This window comes from Biomphalaria glabrata, chromosome 10, assembly GCF_947242115.1.
Source record: "Biomphalaria glabrata chromosome 10, xgBioGlab47.1, whole genome shotgun sequence".
NCBI lineage: Eukaryota > Metazoa > Mollusca > Gastropoda > Planorbidae > Biomphalaria > Biomphalaria glabrata.
The window spans coordinates 28,699,898-28,722,007 of NC_074720.1; the positions used below are offsets into that span (position 1 = coordinate 28,699,898).

General features: G+C 36.2%; 1 protein-coding gene across 5 annotated transcripts in view; it reads left to right on the forward strand.

The window, feature by feature from the left end:
• The window catches only part of LOC106072696 (meiosis 1 arrest protein-like), a 35,047-nt gene extending 15,300 nt beyond the window's left edge, over positions 1–19,747 (forward strand). Inside the window, exons 5-14 of one of the 5 annotated variants that reach the window (XM_056045224.1) lie at positions 1,111–1,224; positions 5,640–5,760; positions 7,061–7,156; positions 7,641–7,720; positions 8,846–8,935; positions 11,721–11,876; positions 12,186–12,355; positions 12,553–12,728; positions 19,377–19,514; positions 19,619–19,747. In XM_056045224.1, coding sequence (XP_055901199.1) covers positions 1,111–1,224; positions 5,640–5,760; positions 7,061–7,156; positions 7,641–7,720; positions 8,846–8,935; positions 11,721–11,876; positions 12,186–12,355; positions 12,553–12,728; positions 19,377–19,471 — 1,098 coding nt within the window. In that variant the 3' untranslated portion in view covers positions 19,472–19,514; positions 19,619–19,747. The remainder of the gene's footprint in view (positions 1–1,110; positions 1,225–5,639; positions 5,761–7,060; positions 7,157–7,640; positions 7,721–8,845; positions 8,936–11,720; positions 11,877–12,185; positions 12,356–12,552; positions 12,729–19,376; positions 19,515–19,618) is intronic. The other 4 variants (XM_056045226.1, XM_056045222.1, XM_056045225.1 and 1 more) reach the window with 4 other exon arrangements.
• Positions 19,748–22,110: the final 2,363 nt, after the last annotated feature.

Sequence of the window (22,110 nt, forward strand, 5' to 3'; positions counted from 1 at the left end):
CTGCAGTAGAACTGTTTAGATGGACTTATATTATTTAGATCGGAATTAATGCATTTTTTAAACATTAAAGATGACATTTGTTTCACTAGAGTTAGATCGTTACTAGTTTAATACAATATGATTCATTTCAGTCATCTTTTTAGTCTAAACACTCGCATAGTTTAATACAATTTTGTGATGAACTAGACAAAACCCTATAGTTGTGAATGGATGCATTTAATGTTAGTTGGCCTCCTTCAGTCATAGAGCGACTATGGTTCACCTCAAACACTTTTTTCATGTGACTGTGGGGCCCCTTTTTTGGAGAGACACTCCCTTCCACATATATCGCAGGTTAAGGTGGCTTTCGCTTTGGTGATAGAGGAGCCATTTTTCGTTTGGCCCGCTTTTTCTTCCAGAGCTGAGGCCTGTGTTTTTTTCGCTTTCCATAGCTTTCTGGTCACCATCTCTCTCCACGTATCTTCCCAATGGTCAGTATCAATGTTCACTGCTTTGAGGTGATCACATCCACGTAACGGAGGGTAATGATTTAGGGTTTATTCCACGAGACTGTTTTCTTGAATCGGCATAGTAATACTAAATAAACACTATATCTAGACGATACAAATATACAGTAAACATCTGTTATTAGAGAAATGGACTAAATTTCACCAGTCACCCCAACCGACGTCACGTAGTCAAGCTATTCTCACGACTGTCCACTGTACATAGTATTATAATCCTTTTTTTTTATAAAGCTGCTGTTAAAAAAAAACTACTTAAGACAACATCTGATGATAATCATAAAGCCAATCAGATTAAATGATAACAGTTTGAAAGGAAGGTTTCCCAAAAATCACTAGAGATTAATTAGAATCATCTCTGTTGCATTATATGGCCAGCAAAAGTATCGTTCTGCTTCCTTGAGTTTCCAAGCATACCTACCAGAAAGAAATCGACAAACCCAAGGAGAAAAATAAAGTAACTTAATAACAATTCATATTTGTGACATTTTGGTTTTCGAAACCGATTGCTCTATTGTAAAACCGACCTGTCCCGATATAATGATTTAAAAAATAGAGATATTGGATATTTTTAACAAAATGGTGTTTGATTTCCACTAATGAGCAGGCTCCTCACAATTTTAGCAAGCTGGAAATGATTGTTTTCACTGGACATAGTGGTCAACATGTTCAAAGTCAATTTGAAGCTGCATCACAACAACTCAATATCTCTGTTGTAAAAGTAAGTGATCGTCTGAAGGGGGGAAATAGTCATCTCGATTGTTAACGTTATTGATTTCTAGATGTCAAACTATCAATAAGCTTACTGGTTAAGTCGTTTCCTGCTTAAAATAACTAACAGCGTGAATACATCTTTAATAACAAATAAAGACAAACTTTCACATGCTTGTATATCTCCGTTGTACTGACTTATTCACTTATGGATCTAAAAAAAAAACAGTACGGTAAGTAGGTTACAACAATTCCCAAATTTGACTTTATTGTCATACAGCAGCTTTAGAATGATTAGGAACTTCACAGGGCATCCATGTTTAGACCAATCCTTTATAAACCACTGAGACTCACTCTAACGAAAGCTGTCACAAACTGCTGTGAGCCCACAACCGTTTGTGTGTGTGTAGCAGAACAACCGCAGTCCACTACCATGGCCTTAGTTATTGTGGAAAGTTTTAAGTTTGTTTACTGTTACTTATATTTTAGATCTAATGTCATTATTTATGTTTTAATATATTTTAATTAGATTTGTTTTATTATTGGAAGGGGAAATAAGTATTTTTTTTTTGTGCTCTAATGTTTATTTTGTTGTCACGGGACCAGAGTACCTAGGCTACAACGAGGGCGAGGTGATCTGGGAAATTTGGGGAAAGGGGCAGTTGGCGCGGCCTACGTCATCACTTCTCAGATACCGATGATGCATGTAGACGTAACCACTGAGGTTATGCGTCACTGATGATGCAAGGAGACGTAACCACTGTGTTGCGGTGTAGTCCACGTGGGAGGTTTTTTGCTCTGGAAACGAACGGACAGTTGGCGTGGGTTTTGTAGAGCGGACGGTCGTATTTCCCGCTTCTGCTGGTTTCCTAATCTGGTACGAGAAAACTATAGCAGAATCTAACGTTCATAGTCATTAGAGATCTGAGTTAAGTTTTAGTAGTTGATGTACCTGTATGTAAACGTTTTATTTGGAAGATTCTATATTGTGTGTAAATAAAGTTACAGTTTAACGTTATAGTTTCTAACTATATTCCGGTGTTTAGTTTTATATCTTCATTATATAGACAAACACCAAAATCGCGACAGGCTAAAGCCACCAAAATTCCAGCGTCAACAGTCGGGCCTCCAGAATCACCCTAGACTACGACCAGTTCAAGCAGGCGCCAGCACACTGCTAGCGTCTTGTGACAAAAGCCCATGATCAACAAATGCAGCGTAGTAGGCCTATATGTCCAGACTCTGTTCTAGTTTTTTTCTTGCATCTGTTACATAACAAAAATAGTCTTAGGAAACTCTCTCTCTTCTTCTTATATATATATACAGGGCCGGTCTTATGCCACTGCAACCTATGCGGTCGCAGTGGGCCCCGCGCTTTCACAGGCCCCGCGCTAATTCTAGGTGTAGTTATTAAATTGCAAAATATAATCGAAAATTCCTGGAAAACTCCTGAATTTATTAAAATCTTCTGAAAAATATAATAAATTGTCATTTTTGGGTGTCATTCATTTGCGGAAAATGCCAATCCTACGCGCGATAAAAGAAAATGACATTGTCAGCTTTCATGTACTATAATGTAATAATCGGGCGAATTTTCACCTTAATTGGAAGTTCCAATACATTATTTACTTTTATAGTCACTGGCATATAAATATGCCATAGGTTGCAAGGTTCGTAAAATAAAGTTAATTTGATCGCAATTTTATACTTAGTAAAGAATGAATAAAATTCAAAGTCAATTTGTTTTCTAATACAAAATTTTTATTTTCACTTATCCTTTTTCCAACCCAGACTAGGCCCCGCGCAATCAATTTCGCATAGGGCCCCGCAATAGTTAGGACCGGCCCTGTATATATATATATATATATATATATATATATATATGGAAATTTGTCTTACAGTTTATTCATTACATCAAACAAAACATGACAACTATAAGAAACCATATATAAATTCCCCACAGACTCACTCATAATTGTTTACATGTGAAAAGTTTATATGGATATATCGATAATACAGATTATTATTATAGTTATATATAAACGCAAGTGCCCTGACCAATTCTCTCACGGTAGACCTAAAAAAAAAATACAAAAATTTAACCTGTTATTACTTACCAAGTTACCAGGCACATAACTACTAAGCCATTTTCACGGTCAAAACCACGGCGGTTAAATTTACCGAAAGGGATTCTTTATTCGCAATTTCAACCCACTATAACATATTGCCACATCCAGGGCAAGTATAACCATTGTCCGCCGCTGGTCGATTGAGATTTTCTTTTCGCCGTCTACGTCTACATTGCTCACCTTTTTCTTAATACCGTGAAACGGGGTGACTTTGCACACTTTTCAACTTCCAACTTAATTTTCTCATATTTAAAGTACACTTAAACTACTATAAACTTGTTTTCCTACAGAGTGGATGCCTATACTTTAATAAAAACATTCAATAAAGTCAGTACATTATAGGGAAAATACTTTTTTGGGGGGCCCAAATGCCATTTTTTCAAAAATGGAAAAATGGGGTGACTTTGCCTTCCAACTTTATATTCTTAATAAATGTATTTTAAAAGTAAATAGAACAGAAAACCTTTTTTCTAAGATTAAGACAACATTTTTGAATAAAGAGGCAATAAAAGGCAGCTTAAAATGTTTTCTTGTTCGCTGCAACTTAGGCCCTATAGGCCTTATTTTTAATTCTACACATTTCCTCTATTTTTTTTACCATGAAGATCTATGCAAAGTCGAAATAAAAAACATTAATTAAACCAAATTCAGATTAAATTTTTGGTAAAGATCGCCGAATATCTCTATGAAGTCTTTAGCATTTGAAGTAACATTTTATTACGACTATCTTCTATTAAAAAGAAAGTCTGTAATTTATAATAAGGCTTGTCTTCGAGTCCGAAGATTAGTTAGGAGTGCAGTATTTCCGATGGCTGCGCAGCCCCAGCTGAGACCTACATATTTTGCCACATTCAGGGCAAGCATAACCATTGTCCGCAGGAGGTCAATTTAGATTCTTTTTGCCGTCTGCGTTTGTCCTCAGCAGCGGATTTTCTTTTGGTCTCAAATGTGTATCCCGCGGCCTTCGTGAGTGACCTCCAGCTGTCTCGTTTTGAGGCCGCATGCAACCAGGTGCTCTCTTCCAAGTCAGCCAAGGAAAGTTGACGCCAAAGCTGGTCTTTGAAGCGTTTCTGTTGGGCGCCTCCGTTACGTCGACCACCTTTTAGCTCACCAAAAAAAAGACTGCCTTTGGCATACGTTCGTCACCCATTCGGGATACTTGCCCTACCCAGCGTAACTGCCAGACCATAAGAAGTCCCTCTATACTGTCCATACCGGCGTTCGCAAGGACATCGCTGTTTGTAGTGCGGTCTTGCCACAGTATGTCCATGATGGAGCGTAAGCATCTTTGGTGGAAGCGCTCAAGAAGTCTTAGTTGTTTTCTGTATAGTGTCAATGTCTCAGAGCCATATAGAAGGATTGAGAGAACCACCGCCTGGTAGACATTGATTTTTGTAGGCAGGCGGAGCGATTTGTTCCGCCAAACTCTTGCCTGAAGGCGTCAAAAAGATCTAAATCGACATGTAAGCCCTATTAGAGATCTAAAAATAAAAATTAAAGAAATTCTCACTGTAAGTTAACTTTTTTTTTAGTAGAATGCTGTTCTAGAAAAAGGGATGAGAATTTTTATATAATTCAATATGTTAAAAAAACCAGCAACATAAAGCCTATCAAATATTTCGATATGGACTTGAGAAGCCGAAGAATAATCAGAGATTGTATTAAGGACGTTTTTTTTTGGGTGAGCGAGTTTTTATTAAGCATCCCATTTAGGATTGGCTTAGTAGCGGAATAAATAGTCCTTGACGGATTAATGGGCCACATTTTTTTTTACATGTTTCGGATGTTCCTTCAGAATTAATGATGATTACAGCCTAGCACAAACCTCAAGAAAGACGTCGGCCGGCCATGACGGCGGGCATGGTTCGATCCCCTCACCCTCGAGACGACAATGTAGAGCACATACTACTAAACGATGTACTAAACAAACATATCCATTACCGTGGAGGGGGGGGGGCGGAGCGAAAACGTCATACTAGAATTCACGAACCAGAAGTAGGAGTGTGGAAAGGGAAATGCTTGGGGGGGGGGCGATATAAAATGTACTGTTCCAACTAATAGTAAAAAATACTCAAATTTACTGGCCAGTAGTATATTTTGAGGTTCCTGCCAAAAAAAAACCAAAAAAACTCTGTAGGAGAGCAGAAAGATTCGAAGAATGCAAATGGAAAAAAAAAAGTGATGGTTCCTACCGTTTTGTTTTTAAAGTAGATTCACAGCAAATAGACTTAACAATAACAACATATCTTTTTGTGTTATACTACTGCAACCAGAACCGTTTTTCTTTCCTTTACAGCGTGTGGTCAGTGCCACCATCAGATCCAGTTTAATAACTCACACCATGATGGGGGGCAGTCCCGGGGTTCCTTCAAGTGAAGACACTACTGGCCTGGTCGATGTTATTCTTCTTGACTGTGGTACGTAGCACCGTATGTCATCATCAGGCATTCAAACCAGTTACACCCATCCTTTAGGTCATCACCTTTATTAGTGTCCATTAAAGAGTTGATCGAAGTAAAAGTTTTATGTCAGAAGCCTAGGATCAGAGATGGGATTTTCTTTGTCTCCATTCTGTACATACAAAGCAAGCAAGGTTCCACACTTCCATCTTTCTACCCACCTTATAATTTCAGTTGTTCTATGTCCAGGCAAGTTTCTGTGTGTGTTGTTGGGCTTACGCTTACAGACTATCCCAGAGTGCCACAACTCTCAGGACTGTTAGTGTTGTACTATCTTTTTGATACAAGATTCGTATGATGTTAAACAGGGCCGGCCTTAGGGCACTTTAACCTATGTGACCGCAATGGGCCCCGCAATTCCATAGGCCCCGTACTAATTCTAGGTGTAAATTATTAAATTAAACCATTATAACTAATAACGAGGTTCCCACGGCCTCCTGATTTTCCAGGAGCTAATGGAAATCTGAAATTATTAAAATCTCCAGAAAACGCATAAAAATCTCCTGGAAAATAGGGGGAAAAATGCCACATTGGTGAGTCATTCAGTTACTTGAGGTCAACGATTCACGAATACTTCAGTAATTCTTGCTATTTAGCGTGATCTATGTAAAAAACAAAATGATGATATACTGTATGACTTTGCTACACTCGTAAAGTTGATTTGATCTTGATTTTACACTTCATAAAGAATGAATAAAATACAAAGACGAATTTATTTTCTAATACAAAATCTTAATTTTCACTTTTTATTATCCGTATCTCTACGCAGAGTGGGCCCCGCGCAATCCGTTTCGCATAGGGCCCCGCCATTGTTAAGGCCGGCCCTTTTGTTAAACATAGGTCATTTATTTGCGACACGAAAACAATGTAATGTAGGCCTACTAAAAACAATCTATTAAATTTTAAAAAGTTTTTTCTTAGATTAATATTGTTTAATAAACAACTACATTCATAGATCTAATTAATAAGATCTGACTACCTTCTGCCACATCTTAGATGATGACATTCATAATATTAACAATAATATTATTCTGAATGTCTACATTCCGGTTGTTTGATAGATATTATAAAATAGTCTAGTTTTATCTTTAAATTTTATAAAAGTAACCAAAACTATGTTGCATGTTTTATAATGTTTGTTGATGTCGACATTTTGTTCTTATAATCATTGTCAATGTGGACAAAGGAGAGCGGAGAATAAAACCAAATGGCTGCTGTATTCCTATTTTTCTAATGCAAAGTTTTTTACCTCTTTTAGATCCCTACTCGCTTCAGAACTTTTTCTATCTTTGGTTGAATGAGACTTCTAAAGACTCGGAACACATCCAGCTTTTGTTACCGCCACCTTCACCAGGTAGTCGGACACATTTGTTGTTGTTGTGTTGTATGAACTGTCTTTAAGAGATGTATATCAAGGTACACCGAACATTGTCTGAGAGCAATGTGTGCGATGTGACGCGATGTGTGTGTGTGTGTGTTATCTTTTTTTTTAATACGTAGGATATATTACTCCAGAAATATTCTTTCACCTCATGGTGCACTAATGCCTAGAGTTATACTATATATTTATAGCTAGAAACTTGAATAGCTACTATATTTTGACAGACTATTCTATTTAGTGCCTCCCCTCCCCCCCCCAACTGGCTTATTGAATATTGGGGATGTTCCCTCTAAACTAAACAATGTCAAGGACGCTAATAAGAGAATTGGATTCTGCGTCAGGTCGAGCCATGCACAGACTTAACGGTCCACGTCTTTTACTCTTGTCCAAACTTTTCTCACGACTTAATGCTTAAGACTACATTCAAACTGAAACCGCCACTTTGAACTTACCACAGCTGATAGTGAACTCATCATTAAATGTGATTTGCTGGAACAAATGCTGAGTCCTTACCAGTTACCTTTTTGTGAAGCCTTTGTGAGTACTTTTATTTATTTCTCTGACAATATTTCCATTCCAAGACAAAATAGCACAACGTTAGATAGGACAAGGTTTATGACACTTAGCAGAAAGATATTAGCATACATACTTTTTAAAGATTTCAAATAACACACATTAATTGTGGAGATGTATACATAAAAGTCAATAATAAGGTGGCTAGGTTACAGGCTGTAAAGTTTGTCGCTATGAAATATGCAAATTTTATTCTGAAGATCTAATAAGCATTTAATTAAGTACTTAATAAATTGAACTAAATCAACTCACTCTTTTATATCTTTTTTTTTTTTACTTTAATAACACGATAACCAATAATTGTGTCACTTCAAGCAAGTTGAAGTTAAAAAGATTGAAACGATGCCACAGTTAAAAACTGTGCACACACACACACACACACAAACGTGTAATTATAGGAATGGCTGCAAATAAAACAAAATGTGTTAACATCATGAAGTCCATTTTTGTAATGCATTAAAGGAGCTGCTTGCATTCACAAGAACTTCTTTAGACAAAATGTCGTGGAGGAAAAAAAAAAAACAAGGGGTTTAATTAAACAATGGAAATGATTCTTTTTGTATTCGATGAGGCGAAGTGTTGATCCTAATAAATCTGTTCAACTTTGTGAGGTCGATGTAGACATCCTATTTCTCAATTTCATTTTGTAGCGGTTCCCAAAGAAAAGAGTTATCATTTGTTTTGTGCTGTCTGTCTGTCCAACTCAGGCAAAGTTGATATACCATTGTCATAACGTTTTTATTTTTTATAATGTAAACGTTCACATACAAACTTACGGAGAGACGAACTAGAATGTCAAAAAATAAAAAAATTCCCTATGGTGGCTGCTCAAAAAAACAACAACGCCATATTCATCCTAAATATGAAATATTACTAAGGTTTATTTATAGTTTTAATGCGATGTTATTTTATTTTATCATAACAATGGCGTTTTGTTTCTCTTTCCCCAAGTGTGTGTGTGTGCTGTGTATGCTAGTGTGTTTGTTTGATGTGTGTTTAGTGTTCCCAAAACAGATGACACTCTCACGTTGTAGTCGAATGGTGGTTTCTTTATCTCTTCTTCTCCATTGCTCACTTTGTCTCTCCTAGGACCTGCATACAGAATCAGTGTCTTGTAAACACGTCTACCCAACAGCCAGCAAGGCGGTCTCTATGACTGTACCTGTCAAACATCTGAAGGTAAGTACACCTAAGCAGGCAGTTTAGATCATTTTGTTTTATACTTGGAAGTGAAGCCCGATCATAAACAAATGTGTCTCAATTAGGCGTGTACGTAATAGTCACGAACAAAATGTAGTTCGAATCCTGATCAGATTATGTTTTGAGGGAAGTGGAACTAAGGGAGGTAGAGTGCAGCTTACATTCACCCACCGTAAATACGTGAGATCTGCTGGAGAAAAGTCGAATGGGTGTGTGGCCATTTTGGGACTTTTATCAGTGGATGGCAGATTTAATGTTTAAACAAATTGGCACTGAATAAACCTATTTGGAGTTTCTTGTTTTCATAAAACAAAAATGACATAGTTCTAATTTTAAATCAAATAATAACTTTTTTAAAAATGTTCCTTAAAAGCATTATTTTTAATTAAATTCAACTTGCGAAATTAAAATTTTGAATTTCTTCAAACTAGCTTGTTAACAGTAACAATTTTTTTTTTTACGAAAAAAGGAATATTGTTTTAAAACTAATTAATACCTAAGTTCTACTAAATCGGAACTTTTTTCTCGGTTTAATTTGTATAAAATGATACATATTAAGTTGTTGCAGTCTACCAAGTTGCCCTTTTTTGGAAGCTTTACAATCACTCCTTTTAGCCAGTCCTCAGGGACATTAGAAGTTCGGCAACAGAGATTTAAGAGATCAGGCATTCTGTCAACACTGCACTGTCCCCCATGTTTTAGCATTTCTGATGACACCATGTCTAGCCCTGGTGCTTTGTTGTTCTATAGCACTGCAATGGACATGGTAACCTCCTCAGCAGTTATTGGGTCTGTCTTGACCTTGAGATCATTGTCCGGAGAGAGGTCCTTGAATGTGTAAGTCACGTCTGGAGACGGTTGGTTAAAGGTCTCTTTAAAGTGCTCTACCCATCTTGCTTCCTGTTCTTCTTTCGTTAGCATTGCTTGTCTTTTATCGGTGCTCCATGTCCACTCTTTGCTCCAGTGAGATCTGGACAATACAATGGAGAGTCTTTGTGTCATTTCTGCATGCAGCTGCTTGTGCTTTTTGACCCCTCTGTTCAATCCAGTCCCGTTTATCTTGCCGACAGCTTCTATTTACTTTCAGATCTGTTTCTTTATAGGCTTCTCCCGCTGGGCTGCGATCTTGTGTTTCATTTTTCTGGTCTCGTCTACGTTTGGCCTCTTTCCTCTCATCGATCAATGTCCATGTTCTGTCTTGTATCCACCGTTCCTTGTATGAACCTCGCCTCCTTCCGATAACTTCTTCCGCGCACCCAATAGTGGTATCTTTGAAGTTGGCCCACTCTTCATCAAGGGTCAGTATATCTGCAAGAGCATAGAAGCGGTTCTTTAGTTTCAATTGGAACTGTGCTGCAATATTGCAGTATTTGAGCTTGTCTACTTTACATGGCGTGGTCGTGTGGCTTGTTTTGGTTGGCGTTTCAGTCGAAGCTTTTATTTGCCACTGACAAGGTAGTGGTCTGAGCTAATATACGCTCCTCTGCGGGTCCACACGTTTAATAGAGATGACCTCCATCGTTTGGAGATGCAAATGTAATCTATCTCGTTGAAGGTTTCTCCATTTGGTGATCGCCATGTTTTTTGTGTATTTGTTTATGTTTGAAATATGTGCATGCAACAACTGGAGGGGCATTACTCTCCTCTTTGTCCCGGGCAAAGTTTTCAGCCTTATTTTATTGAGACGGCTTCAACAGTCTGTAGATTAGAGTCTCAGAGAAGAACAAGCAGGATTTCAAAGAGGAAGATGATGTGCACAGCAGATCTTCATTCTACGAAATACTATAGAACAAAATCTCGAAAGGCTTACGATCAGTTTCGTAGACTTAAAGAAAGCGTTTGATAGTGTCCACCGAGAATCACTATGGAAAATAGTTAGAGAATACGGCATCCCAGAAAAATTCATTCAGATCCTACGACACATATACAGTCAATCTAGTTGCTGCATTAAAACAGAAGAAGGAACAACCGAGTTCTTTAGCATCGAGACAGGTGTGAGACTGGGGAGCATCTTATCTACCTTCCTTTTCCTCCTAGCCATCCACTACATAATGAGGAGAGCAATGAACCAGACTGCCTTTGGTATTCCATGGCGTAAACAAAACCGAGTGGAATATAAGGCAAAGGGTGCCCCCGTCAAACTTGGCTAGTCAAAGCTCACATACCTTGGCAGCATCATAACAAATGATGGGGATGCCTACCATGATGTAGCGTGCCGAATAGAGAAGGCAGGGAGCATTTTCCAAAGGCTGCAGCCTATTTGGACAAGCCAAGCTATTGGGCTCGAGACAAAAATACACCTTCTCAACACAATCGTCATTCCAACTGCAACATATGCAGTTGAGACATGGAAGTCGTCTGTCAAAATTGAGAAAAGGTTAAATGTGGCTCAACAAAATGGCTGAGACGGATTTTGGGAGTCATTTACACAAATCGGGTGGAAATCCTATGCCGAACTGGGAGTCGAACACTTAGTGAGACCTCCATGAAAGTGTGGCGCCAAGTTGTACTAGGATGTCATCGCAACTCTTATTATGCGTAATTCATTTTGTCGGAGAACATGTCCCGCAAACCTCATGCGACGCTACGCCCATGATATATATATATATATTATCATCACAATCAAAGCTCAATCTTAAGTGACTTTAACTTAATTTTTACGTTTAGGGAAAGAGCTTAACTGTTCTTATAACTATATAGAGTACAAAACTACAAATAAACATAAGGGGGGGGGGGCTGGGTAATTGACCCGCTCTATTTCCAGGCAGTCGGCTGTATACCTCTAAGCAAGCTGTGTGACTCGGCTGTATTTGGACTGTCTCTAATAGTTTTACCTACATCTTGTTGGAAACTTGATTGGGAGGAGATAGAAAGAAATCACAGCCACTATACATGTTTGTGTAACGAACTGCTTACAAAGGTATCTTTTTTTTTTGTTGATGCCCAATTTCTGAACAACAAGTTGTTCGAAGATTTTGTAATATTTTATAAGGAAAGAATTTCAAATAAGCCTACATTAAAAAACAAACAAAATATTTTTGTGCGAATATATTTATTATAGTGCCAGTTACAATTCAATATGTGAAACGGTTTTTATCAAAATCTAATAGCTGTTCATTTTGGGATTGTTGTTTATTTTATTTGTACATTTATTTTAGTTATACAGTTTTTTAAATTCTTTTGTTAGGTTTAGCAAAAAAAAATTAATGCTATGAAATATGGTCAACAGGATGTAGCACTATTGACCAAACTAGTTTACCCTAGCGTTGGTTCCCAACCCAAGGAATGGTCTTCCAGTAGGACGTCTCAAGCCATCAAACCTAGTGGCTATTTCGTTTTAATGCCTTCTGAAAACAGGTACAAGACGTTTGAACTTCAGTTTCAATTTAAAGTTGAAAGGTACAGTCCTACAATGTAAAGTGATTCTATTTTTGGGATGGAGGTAAAGGTCAGGTCAATCCATGGTGAAAGCAGTTTAGTATTTCTTTCTAATCATATCTTCATGGAATGTCCTTAGGTTTAATAGTCATGAGGTAGCCTATGTACTTAGTGTTTAGTGAGACATTTGACTTCAACTGATCCTGTATTGTACACAGTATACTGGTGAAAAGTGTGATATCCAGAGAGTTGCTCATTCCTTTTATTGCTGCACCAAGTGAGGAGAAACTAGATGAAGTAGCCAAGATGAGAGTTCAGTCGTCACTGTCTATGGTAAATAAGTGGATACTTGGAGACACAGGTTATGCTGAGAGTTCAGTCGTTTCTGTCTTTGGTAAATTAGTGGATGTTTTGTGACTCAGGTTATGCAGAGCAAAGTTCTACTCGAAATTCAAACGTGTTATTCACACACACACACAAACCTAACGTTTACTGACAATGGTATGAAGGTGATACGTTAGGCGCAATCTTAAGTCTTCTTACTTTTTCAACACACTTTGTTCCCGAAGACCTTGTCAAGTTTCCTCTATTTGAACTTTACAAAAATAATACAGTTTTTTTTTTAATCCCAGAAGAAAAAAAAATTTGTTTTTATGCCAATGAATGTTCTACTATTTGATTTCGACAAACACGTGGACCTAGAAATATTTATTCTGTTCCCTCTTCGGGTTAATTTTCAGCGCAACAGAAGTGTTTAAATGGGAATTTGCCTAAAGGGAGAATTCATTGATTGACCTTTATCTGATGGAACATCATCACGACATATAGGCTGACACATTTCTCTTGTAATTGGACAGTTAAGTTCTTCCACATCCCTTTTATCTCTGCTCGCAGTTGACACAAATGACAAAAGGTCATCCCTTTACTTCCATCCACCCCCAGCTCCGCCCTTGTCATACAACTTGGTTGGCGACTTGATGTCATTTGTCTGCCAGTACAAGTTGTCATGTCTGTAGATATTTGATGACCAGTCTCATTGATTCCATTGCCTACTCTTGTTTGTCTCTCGTTTGGGAAGTACCTATCAATGTAGTGCTAGAAATGAGCTAGGCCTACACCTGAGAACATATGAGCTTGCTATACAGCTCTAGATCATTAGATTCGCTTAAGCCAGTGTTTCTCAAACCTTTTTTTTTATCGTAAAAACTTGGAACATTCGGAGAATTCAGTTGAACAGTTGCTTGTTTTCTAGGCCGGACTATTTCATTTAAATTTTTAGCGGCCTACGAAAGGGAAATAGCGCTATTAAATTTGTGTGGTCTGTCTGTCTGTCCGTCCGTCCCGTTTAGATCTCAGAAACTAGAAAAGATTAGAAAAATTGGACATCATGATATTTTAGGCCTTTCAAAGTTCTGATGCGACTTTTTCTTTTCCGAAAATGAACTTCTTACTTTTAAAAATTAACCATGCAAACAGATTTTTCATATCACGTATAAATGACAAACTTCATGTGAGGTAAGCTTTAAAAATGTCACAGACATCTTCATTAATAACTCATGCTTTATTCATAGATTCGCGCATTGGTCAAAATAATATATTAGGTAGCAATGGGAAAAGTATCAATGGTTCATTGATAAAATTTTCCAGTTATTAACTTACTCATGGAATGAAATACTGATTCAAATGTTTACTTAAAAAAAAAAGATTTTTGATACGAACTTCGCTTTAAAAAAAAGGACTATTCTTATAACATGCAATTTTGGCAGAGTCCTCATACACACTTGACGAAAATCTAATCAGACTAAATAGAATCCAGATCTAGATTTATAAATGAATGTATTAATAATTTAAACAAAATTTACATTTATAAATTATTAAGGTAATAGTTTATCTTCTGACAGCTTAGCGGTGCAGATTCGATATATTTATAAAGTATTTGGTATCACATTAAGAGCAGATCGGACGCGAACAGCATAATGTACACTATTACCAATACTTGGGCCTAATCCTCATCATAACTGTCTAGATCATTGACAGTGGCGTACCTAGGTATTAGCCATCATTTGGGGGCCCGGGGGGGGGGGCTTGACCTCTTTAGGGGCCCTGCATTTTGACATTCGACATCATGATGAGATAATGGTGTAATATTTAATATTTAATGTAAAAAAAAATCAAATTCTAACACTCATTTGGGGGTCTCTTCAATTGGGGGGGGGGTGCGGGGGATTTTCCATCCCCCCCCCCACCATAGCTACGCCACATATCATTGAGTAGGCTACTAGTTCTAGTAATTTTAAGATCAGTCGTGCAAAGTAAGAGATAAGATAGTGAGGAAAGGGTTTTCTTATAATATTAATCATCTATGTTCATTATTTTGGAATTAATTCTCGTGTAGTTAATTACTCCAACGGAACACCTATTCAGGCCTCAGGAACACTAGTGTTCCACGAAACACAGTTTGGGAAACACTGACTTAAGCTTGTAGTGATCTAAATAGCTTGATAAACTAAGCAGACGTGCATGTATTGTAACATAAATACAAATTAACAAATGTATGGTCAACGGTAATACCTATTCTGAAAACAATTATTTAAGATCAGCTTTTAAAAATTGTTAGAAAATCCCAACTGCCTGTCATTATGCTTCTTTCAACTTCTCGCCCATGGAATATATTAAAGCTAAAGCCTACATTGAACTGTATGAAACTGTAAAGTAGAACTGACCAGTCGTTGATTGGGTCTGGACAGAATGACTAGTCTGAGCTACTGCTTAGTGCTTGACATAAGTATGTCTACCAGGATTGAGCTAGATAGTCTACGTTCAAATGATTTTAACAGACTCCAGACAAGTGTGGGCAGTTTCAATAACGAAATGACAAGATCACATCCCACACGATACCCACACGTCTGCTGAGAAGTTAATGTCATGCCATAGATTTGCAATGAAATATACACTTTTTTAAAGTTTCATTAAGAAAAAAATAGGGAAAAAAATAGTGAGAACCTGTTCTCACCAGACTTATAAATACAATCTGCATTGGGATTAAAAAGCATATATCCTTTTGGATTTCAAATGACGGGTCAAGGAGGCGGACGAGTGGTTGCCCTCTGGTTGTTCAATTGGCGGAGACAAAGTTTTAAGACTACAAGATATTTGTTTTTCGAGGGGAAAAACTCTGCTCACGTTTTATTCATTCCGCATATCATTGCACAGTTTTCTAAAACAAAACAAGTAATATTAAAAAAAAAAAGATTTTAAAAAATCTAGTCCTCCTTGACAAAGCTGGTAGTGGTCTATAATTTCTCAAAGTATTGCATTCTTGTAATGCTTCATTATTGCAAGATATACATAAACTGTCAACATTTTTAGTGCGCATTGCACAATCAAGTTCACCTAATGATTTCTACATCAGAAAGTTAATATCACAGACCTATAAATATTATATCTAGATTGGATATTGAGATCTTTTAACACTACAAGAAAATGTCGTGAACAACTTTAAAAAAGCTGAAACAAGGCATTGTTTTGTAAAGTGGCTATATGAAGTAACTTTTTTTTTCAACATTAACCGATGTAACATATAATTTAATGTTTAGATTTAGCTCTAGTAATTGAACATAGAAATCATAATTATTATTTTCCATTATTTTACATACATAATCTAGAAAGGTCTAGGTAATCAATGTATTTACATAAGATGATTAAAATCAACAGAAGTGAATTATTTTGATCTAGAATTTTTGGAAATGTCTTTATTTAATATATTTGTGTGAATATTTTTGTGATTAATAGCCCATTTTATTAAAAATACGCAAAATTGTATTCCATTATTTTTAAACTTTGAAAACTAAAGATTATTACTTTTCTAACGAAAAATCGATTTTCCTAGACTCGGGGCGACTTCCCTAAAGGTTGAAAAAGAGTTACGTACATAACAATTTATATAGATCTATATAGGTCTGTGATCTGATCATAATCGGATAAGAATCAAGTATTATTTATATAGGTCTATGGTAAATATATAGGAAAGGCCCATCAGCGAAATGGCATATAAAGTTAACACCTCCCCGTAAATTTTATCCATTCTTATTTGTTTCAAAAGTATTTGCAGAACTAATAAAATCAGGGCGGGTCCTAGCAATCGCGGGGCCCTATGCGAAACGGATTGCGCGGGGCCCAGTTTGGGTAGAGATAAGCAAAGGGTCAAAATTTTTACAATGCCATTTTTTTATCACACGTAAAATTGGTACCCCAAAAAAGCTTTTGTCTATTTTTCAGGAGATTTTTTATGAGTTTTCATGAGATTTCAAAGGACTTATTGTTATATTTTGTAATTGCGGGAGATTTACAGGAGCCCCTGGAAAATCAGGAAGCCGCGAAATACCTGTTATGTATTAATTTTAATGTTTTCATTTAATAAGTTACACCTAGACTTAGCGCGGGGCCTATGAAAGTGCGGGGCCCAACGCGACCGCATAGGTTGCAGTGGCCTAAGTCCGGCCCTGAATAAAATGGTATTACAAAGACTCCATTTTTCTACATTTCCCACATATTCACTTTCGTTTTCCCTCATACAATAAAGCATAGCTGAAGGTCAAAGTTGACATGCATGGAAATTTCATTCTCAAAACGTTTCCGGATAAACGAGAATAGGTTCGAACTTAAGGTGATTTTAAAGCACCAATGGATATCGGCCGAAAAAAATTTGCATATTGTACTTCTAAATAGATGAGGAAATAGTTAGCTATAATAGCTAAGGCTATTTATTCCGTTGAAAAAAATATATTATGGGGTGTTCGCTCAAAATGACCTTTTTAACTGAAAACTTATTCAGCGAAAGCCCCTATAATAAGCTTAAAAAGCCATTTAATGATAAATTAATGACTGATTTAATCTGTTTTCTTTTTTTCTTATCTATTGTTATTGTTTGTAAACTGAAATATTAAAATAATAGGCCTATATTTAGCCTTAACCCAATGTCTTCGATTTCGAAGATTAAGGATGAGTGCATTACGTGTTTCACATGACTACCCCCAGTTACGACCAACATATTTTACCGCATTTTCTTTCCGTCTAAAATGTTTGACTCGCAGCTCTCCAACAGTCTCTCAGAGGTCATATGCTAGCAGTTACTTTCCTCTATGCCAGTGAGGGTGAAATGACGCTTCAGTTGATCTTAACAGCGCTTAAGCCTATACGGCTTATAAGGGGGGGATGGGGGACGACCTCTGTTTTGCCGTCCTCCTTTTTTTAACTGGCTGGTTAACCTCTTGTTACTATTTAATGATATTAATATGTGTATAAATGTTTAAAAGATCAGAATTCATTTTCACAGGGTTCCCCCACCATTCTGAGATTAGGGTTTCAGGAGATTTCCAAGAGTTTTCCAGGAGAAAATATTCGATTTCAGAAGCGGAAAAAAGGCGAACTATATATTTAGTAATAAATATAAGAATTATCATATAATATACATGTATAAAATTACAAGATCTCTCCTGAGCCTTTCGTCTCCATGCCCGAAACCCAAGCTGTTGTAGATCTGCCTCCCATACATCATCAATCCATCGCATTCGGGATCTGCCTTTGGGTCAATCAGCGCGCGTGTGTGTATGTGTGGGGGGGGGAGATCGAGTTGATGGTGATTAAGTGCACTGAACACGTGTTCTTAAAAAAAAAATAGTCGCAGTAACGAGAGTTTATGAAATGGAGAGTAAAATGACGTGGACTAGCCTATAGGAAGGAGGCGAGATAGAATTTTGTAGTTTCTTTCTTTAAAAAAAATATTTGATCGCAAGTTTCGTAGGCTATATAGACATCAGTTCCAAGCAGAGAAAGGCGATGTGGAGCACGAGAAAAGTGAAAACAAATTTAGGCCTAATGTCACAAGGAGGACAATAGTTATAATGCTTCATGGAAGAAGTTAGATGATAGAACTAATTGAAGCATAATTTCCTATATTTTAATATGCTATTTCGCTATTTTTTTACGGCCTTTCGCTCATTATGACTCCCTCGAAAATTGCGTTCGCTGTTTAGGTCCGACCCCTACCATAAGTTGACTTGAATAATAAATTTAATAGCTGATATGGAAAAAAGAGTCAAATTTAGTTTTATCGCCCAATAGCTGAGGAGTCCGCAGATGTTTTCATTTTTTAAATAAGTTTAACCATTGCGGAGTTATAAATTCTAAACTAAAAACTGGCACAAAAGCGTTCGCCATTGGTCCTTTCCCATATTACATGTATTTATATATTCAACTCTTTACTGAATACAAAGAAGTATTCGAGCTAAATGCGGAAATTCCCACTGAAGCCTTGTTCAAAATAAAAAGGTGTAGGCCAAATTTGATTTTAAGATGATTCTATTTTGTAAAATTATAACTATTAACCAGAATTTTCATTGTGTGGCTGTTATTTTTTACCCAAAGATATACATAGACTATAGACTGTCAAATTTCTTAGAAAATAGAGCCGTTTTTTGAAATTCCAATTTAGAGAGTATCAATCCAACTTGAACACACAAAGAATTTGCAAGTTAATAAATGGACTTGTATCAAAAAAAAGGTCTCCTCTCTTTGCATTTTCATTGAATTACTCACAAAACAAACGCCGAGTCAACAATCCAACAACTAAATGTTTACAATAATGAAAGAATTCGACCCAGATGTCCACTTAACTTATTTAATAAACTGCACTTTATTGATCATACGTAGATCTATTTCTTTTACAGAATTGTCTAAAAAACAACAACGTCCTTGCCCTCTGCCGTTATGTCGGCAAAATGTTTATTTCTATCTGCATTAAATAAATTGGCCTGATTTTTCAAACAGTTCATATCAAAACATGAAAAATGAATAACCAAGAGTTTCGTTTATCTTCTATTCATCAACTTGTCCTCAAACTTTTACTTGATAATCCTACAGAAACCTTTCTTTAACACCTTTCTATCACATGAAATGACTTTGAATTAATGTGCTTTAAACCTTAGACTGCCTTAGAACGTAGTGAGACACACTCCTAACCAGGACATTATTTCTTGATCAGGTGGAAACTATAGAAGACTTCAACCCACTGTACTACGAGTCCGGGTTATGGGATGCTCTCAAACATATCAGTCTCCCAAAGTCAGCAGTGGATAGAGCGCTGATCAATAGAAAGAAAGCTGTGCTGCTTCAAAATAAAGTAAAGTTTTAGTGCTAGAATAAATATTCTATGAGGGATATGTTTAACATCTGACGCTAAAGTACCATGAGTCATTAGAATGTTGTTCATCTATTTCTTTGCAGCCCAATTCTTGGGTTCAAGCTTTCAACCCACCAGCTTCCAAGAGTTCAAAATAAACAAAACTTGAAATGTTCAAAATAAACATTTAAATATAAGTCTGTGTTTTTCATTGTTCAATAAATAAAATGGATTCTTTTGTTTCGTTCATTTTAAGATTCTTTTTGCTATCCACGCCTACCTTTCTTTTAATATATACTAGACATATTTGACACGCGGGTCTTTATTTGCGTATTACAGTCGATAGAGTCACTGAGAGTGTTTTTAAAAAATTTAAACGAATTAATCTATATTATAAAGTAGAATGTGAGGTGTATGTATGTATGTATGTATGTATGTATGTTACTTATAGACATCAAAACCGCTTGACCAATCTTGATAAAACTTGGCAGGAATGTTTCTTGGGTACCAACATAGACCTTAGTGTATGTATTGTAGCCCTAAAACAAACGTAAGACCCTAAAAAAAAATAATGTTGTCCGACTCTATTACAGATATAGTATTTTATGGATCTAGGCCATGTCTACAATGTTGACATGAGAAAAGATCGAAAGGATTTAGACCTAGATCTAATTTTAAGAAATACACTTTGCGCAGATAGTTTTTTACTTTGACACATGAAAATACAAAAAAAGGTCAATTGATTTCATTGTAAAATAAAATTAACCTTCAATTTTGTGTTTCAAAAGCATTTTTTACATAAATTAGTTCCTGATATCTGTGGCTACATATTTCCTGGCGAACATTCTTTCATTAGACCATGATTAGACAATATCGTAATGAATCGCGTACTAAAAATTAATTCGTTTAATTGTTTACTTTATAATCCCACCCTTAGATCTAAAACTCTAATTCAACTCTAAGATGATAAAACTTCTCTTCGCACAGATAGTTTTATACTTTAACACATAAACATACTAATTATAGTCCATTCATTTCATATTTTGATCAAATAAATATTCAAATTTGGTTTTCAAAAGCATTTTTCGTTTACGAAAGCTGCGAAGCCGAGTTGAGATAGGCCTAGATCTATATTCATTCATGAATCGCGTACTAAAAATTATTTCGTTTAATTGTTCAGTTTATAATCCCATTCATTTAACAAAGCTATCGCTCTTTTCGTTTTTAATAGATATGAATGTATCGGCTTCGGGTAAACCCATTTTCGCAAACCTAATTTTATTTTCGTAGCGAAAGAGCAAAAACTTGAAAGGTCATTAGTTAAGTTTAACATACATCTAAATCCAATCCACTAGATTAGTAAACACAAACTTAGACCCGCAGGCCGCGGGTAATGTTTGGCGAACATCAACTTTCATTAGACATTACCAAATGGTTACACATTAATAGTGATTAACACATCTCTCTACTGAGTCTATTCCTAGGCCTAGATCTAAAACTCTTATTGAACTCTAAGATTATAAAACTTCTTTTCGCAAAGATAGTTTTATGCTTTAACACATAAACATACTAATCATTGTCCATTCATTTCATATTTTAATCAAATTAGCATTAAAATTTGTTTTTCTAAAGCATTTTTAATACATTCGTTCGCTGTTCGCTAAATAAAGCTGCGTAGCCGTGTTGAGATAGGCCTATATTCACCCATGAAATAAGGTCACGCATGCGCAACACAGAATGAACTCTATAAAAGCCTCTAGATTAGTGTAGATTTAGATCTATGTCTACCTAAAGATCTACTTTATACTTTAACACATGAACATATAAAATTAAGTCTATTCATCTCAAATTTTAATCAAATATATGTAGGCCTACAAGCAAATGTTTTAATTTGAACAAATAGATTTAAGCCTATTAGCTATTCTGATTTGATAGCTTCATTCTCACTATTTTTACATTGACACATTCGCTTTACTTATTACATTATTATTTCGTTTAATTGTTTACAAAACACTCTCAGTGACTATATCGACAGTAATGCGCAAATAAAGACCCGCGGGTAACATATGTCTAGTAATGAAATAAATGTGAGCAGGCCAGGAGTGGCGCTACTGAGTGAGGCCTTTTTGTGTTATCTGCTGCTCAACATCTATTCATTAATAACAGTAGGCAGGTGGTAGCTCTACTGGGTGGGCCCAATCTGTGCACCTCGGCCTGCGACCAAGGGGCTAGAGTCGCCTAAGCAACCAGACAGCACAATTAAACTTAACTAAACTAATCTAGCTAACTAAAAGAACAAACTAAACTAAATTTATAAAACAAAACTTATATACACTTTATTTACAACAAACTTACAAAGCAATAAAAATGTAGATGAATACGAAAATAAAAATAAACTTTACAGAAACAACTAAATAAACCTAGAAATAAACAACTAATCCACCTGACTATACCACTACAAACACTAATAAGAAACCCAAATGGCTAACTATCTTTACTAGATTACACCTAAAAATACCAACACTAAACACAACAGTACAGCAGACAGCTTAACTGTGGTAGTAATCTATACCAATAAAGGCAGTAGCTATTGCAG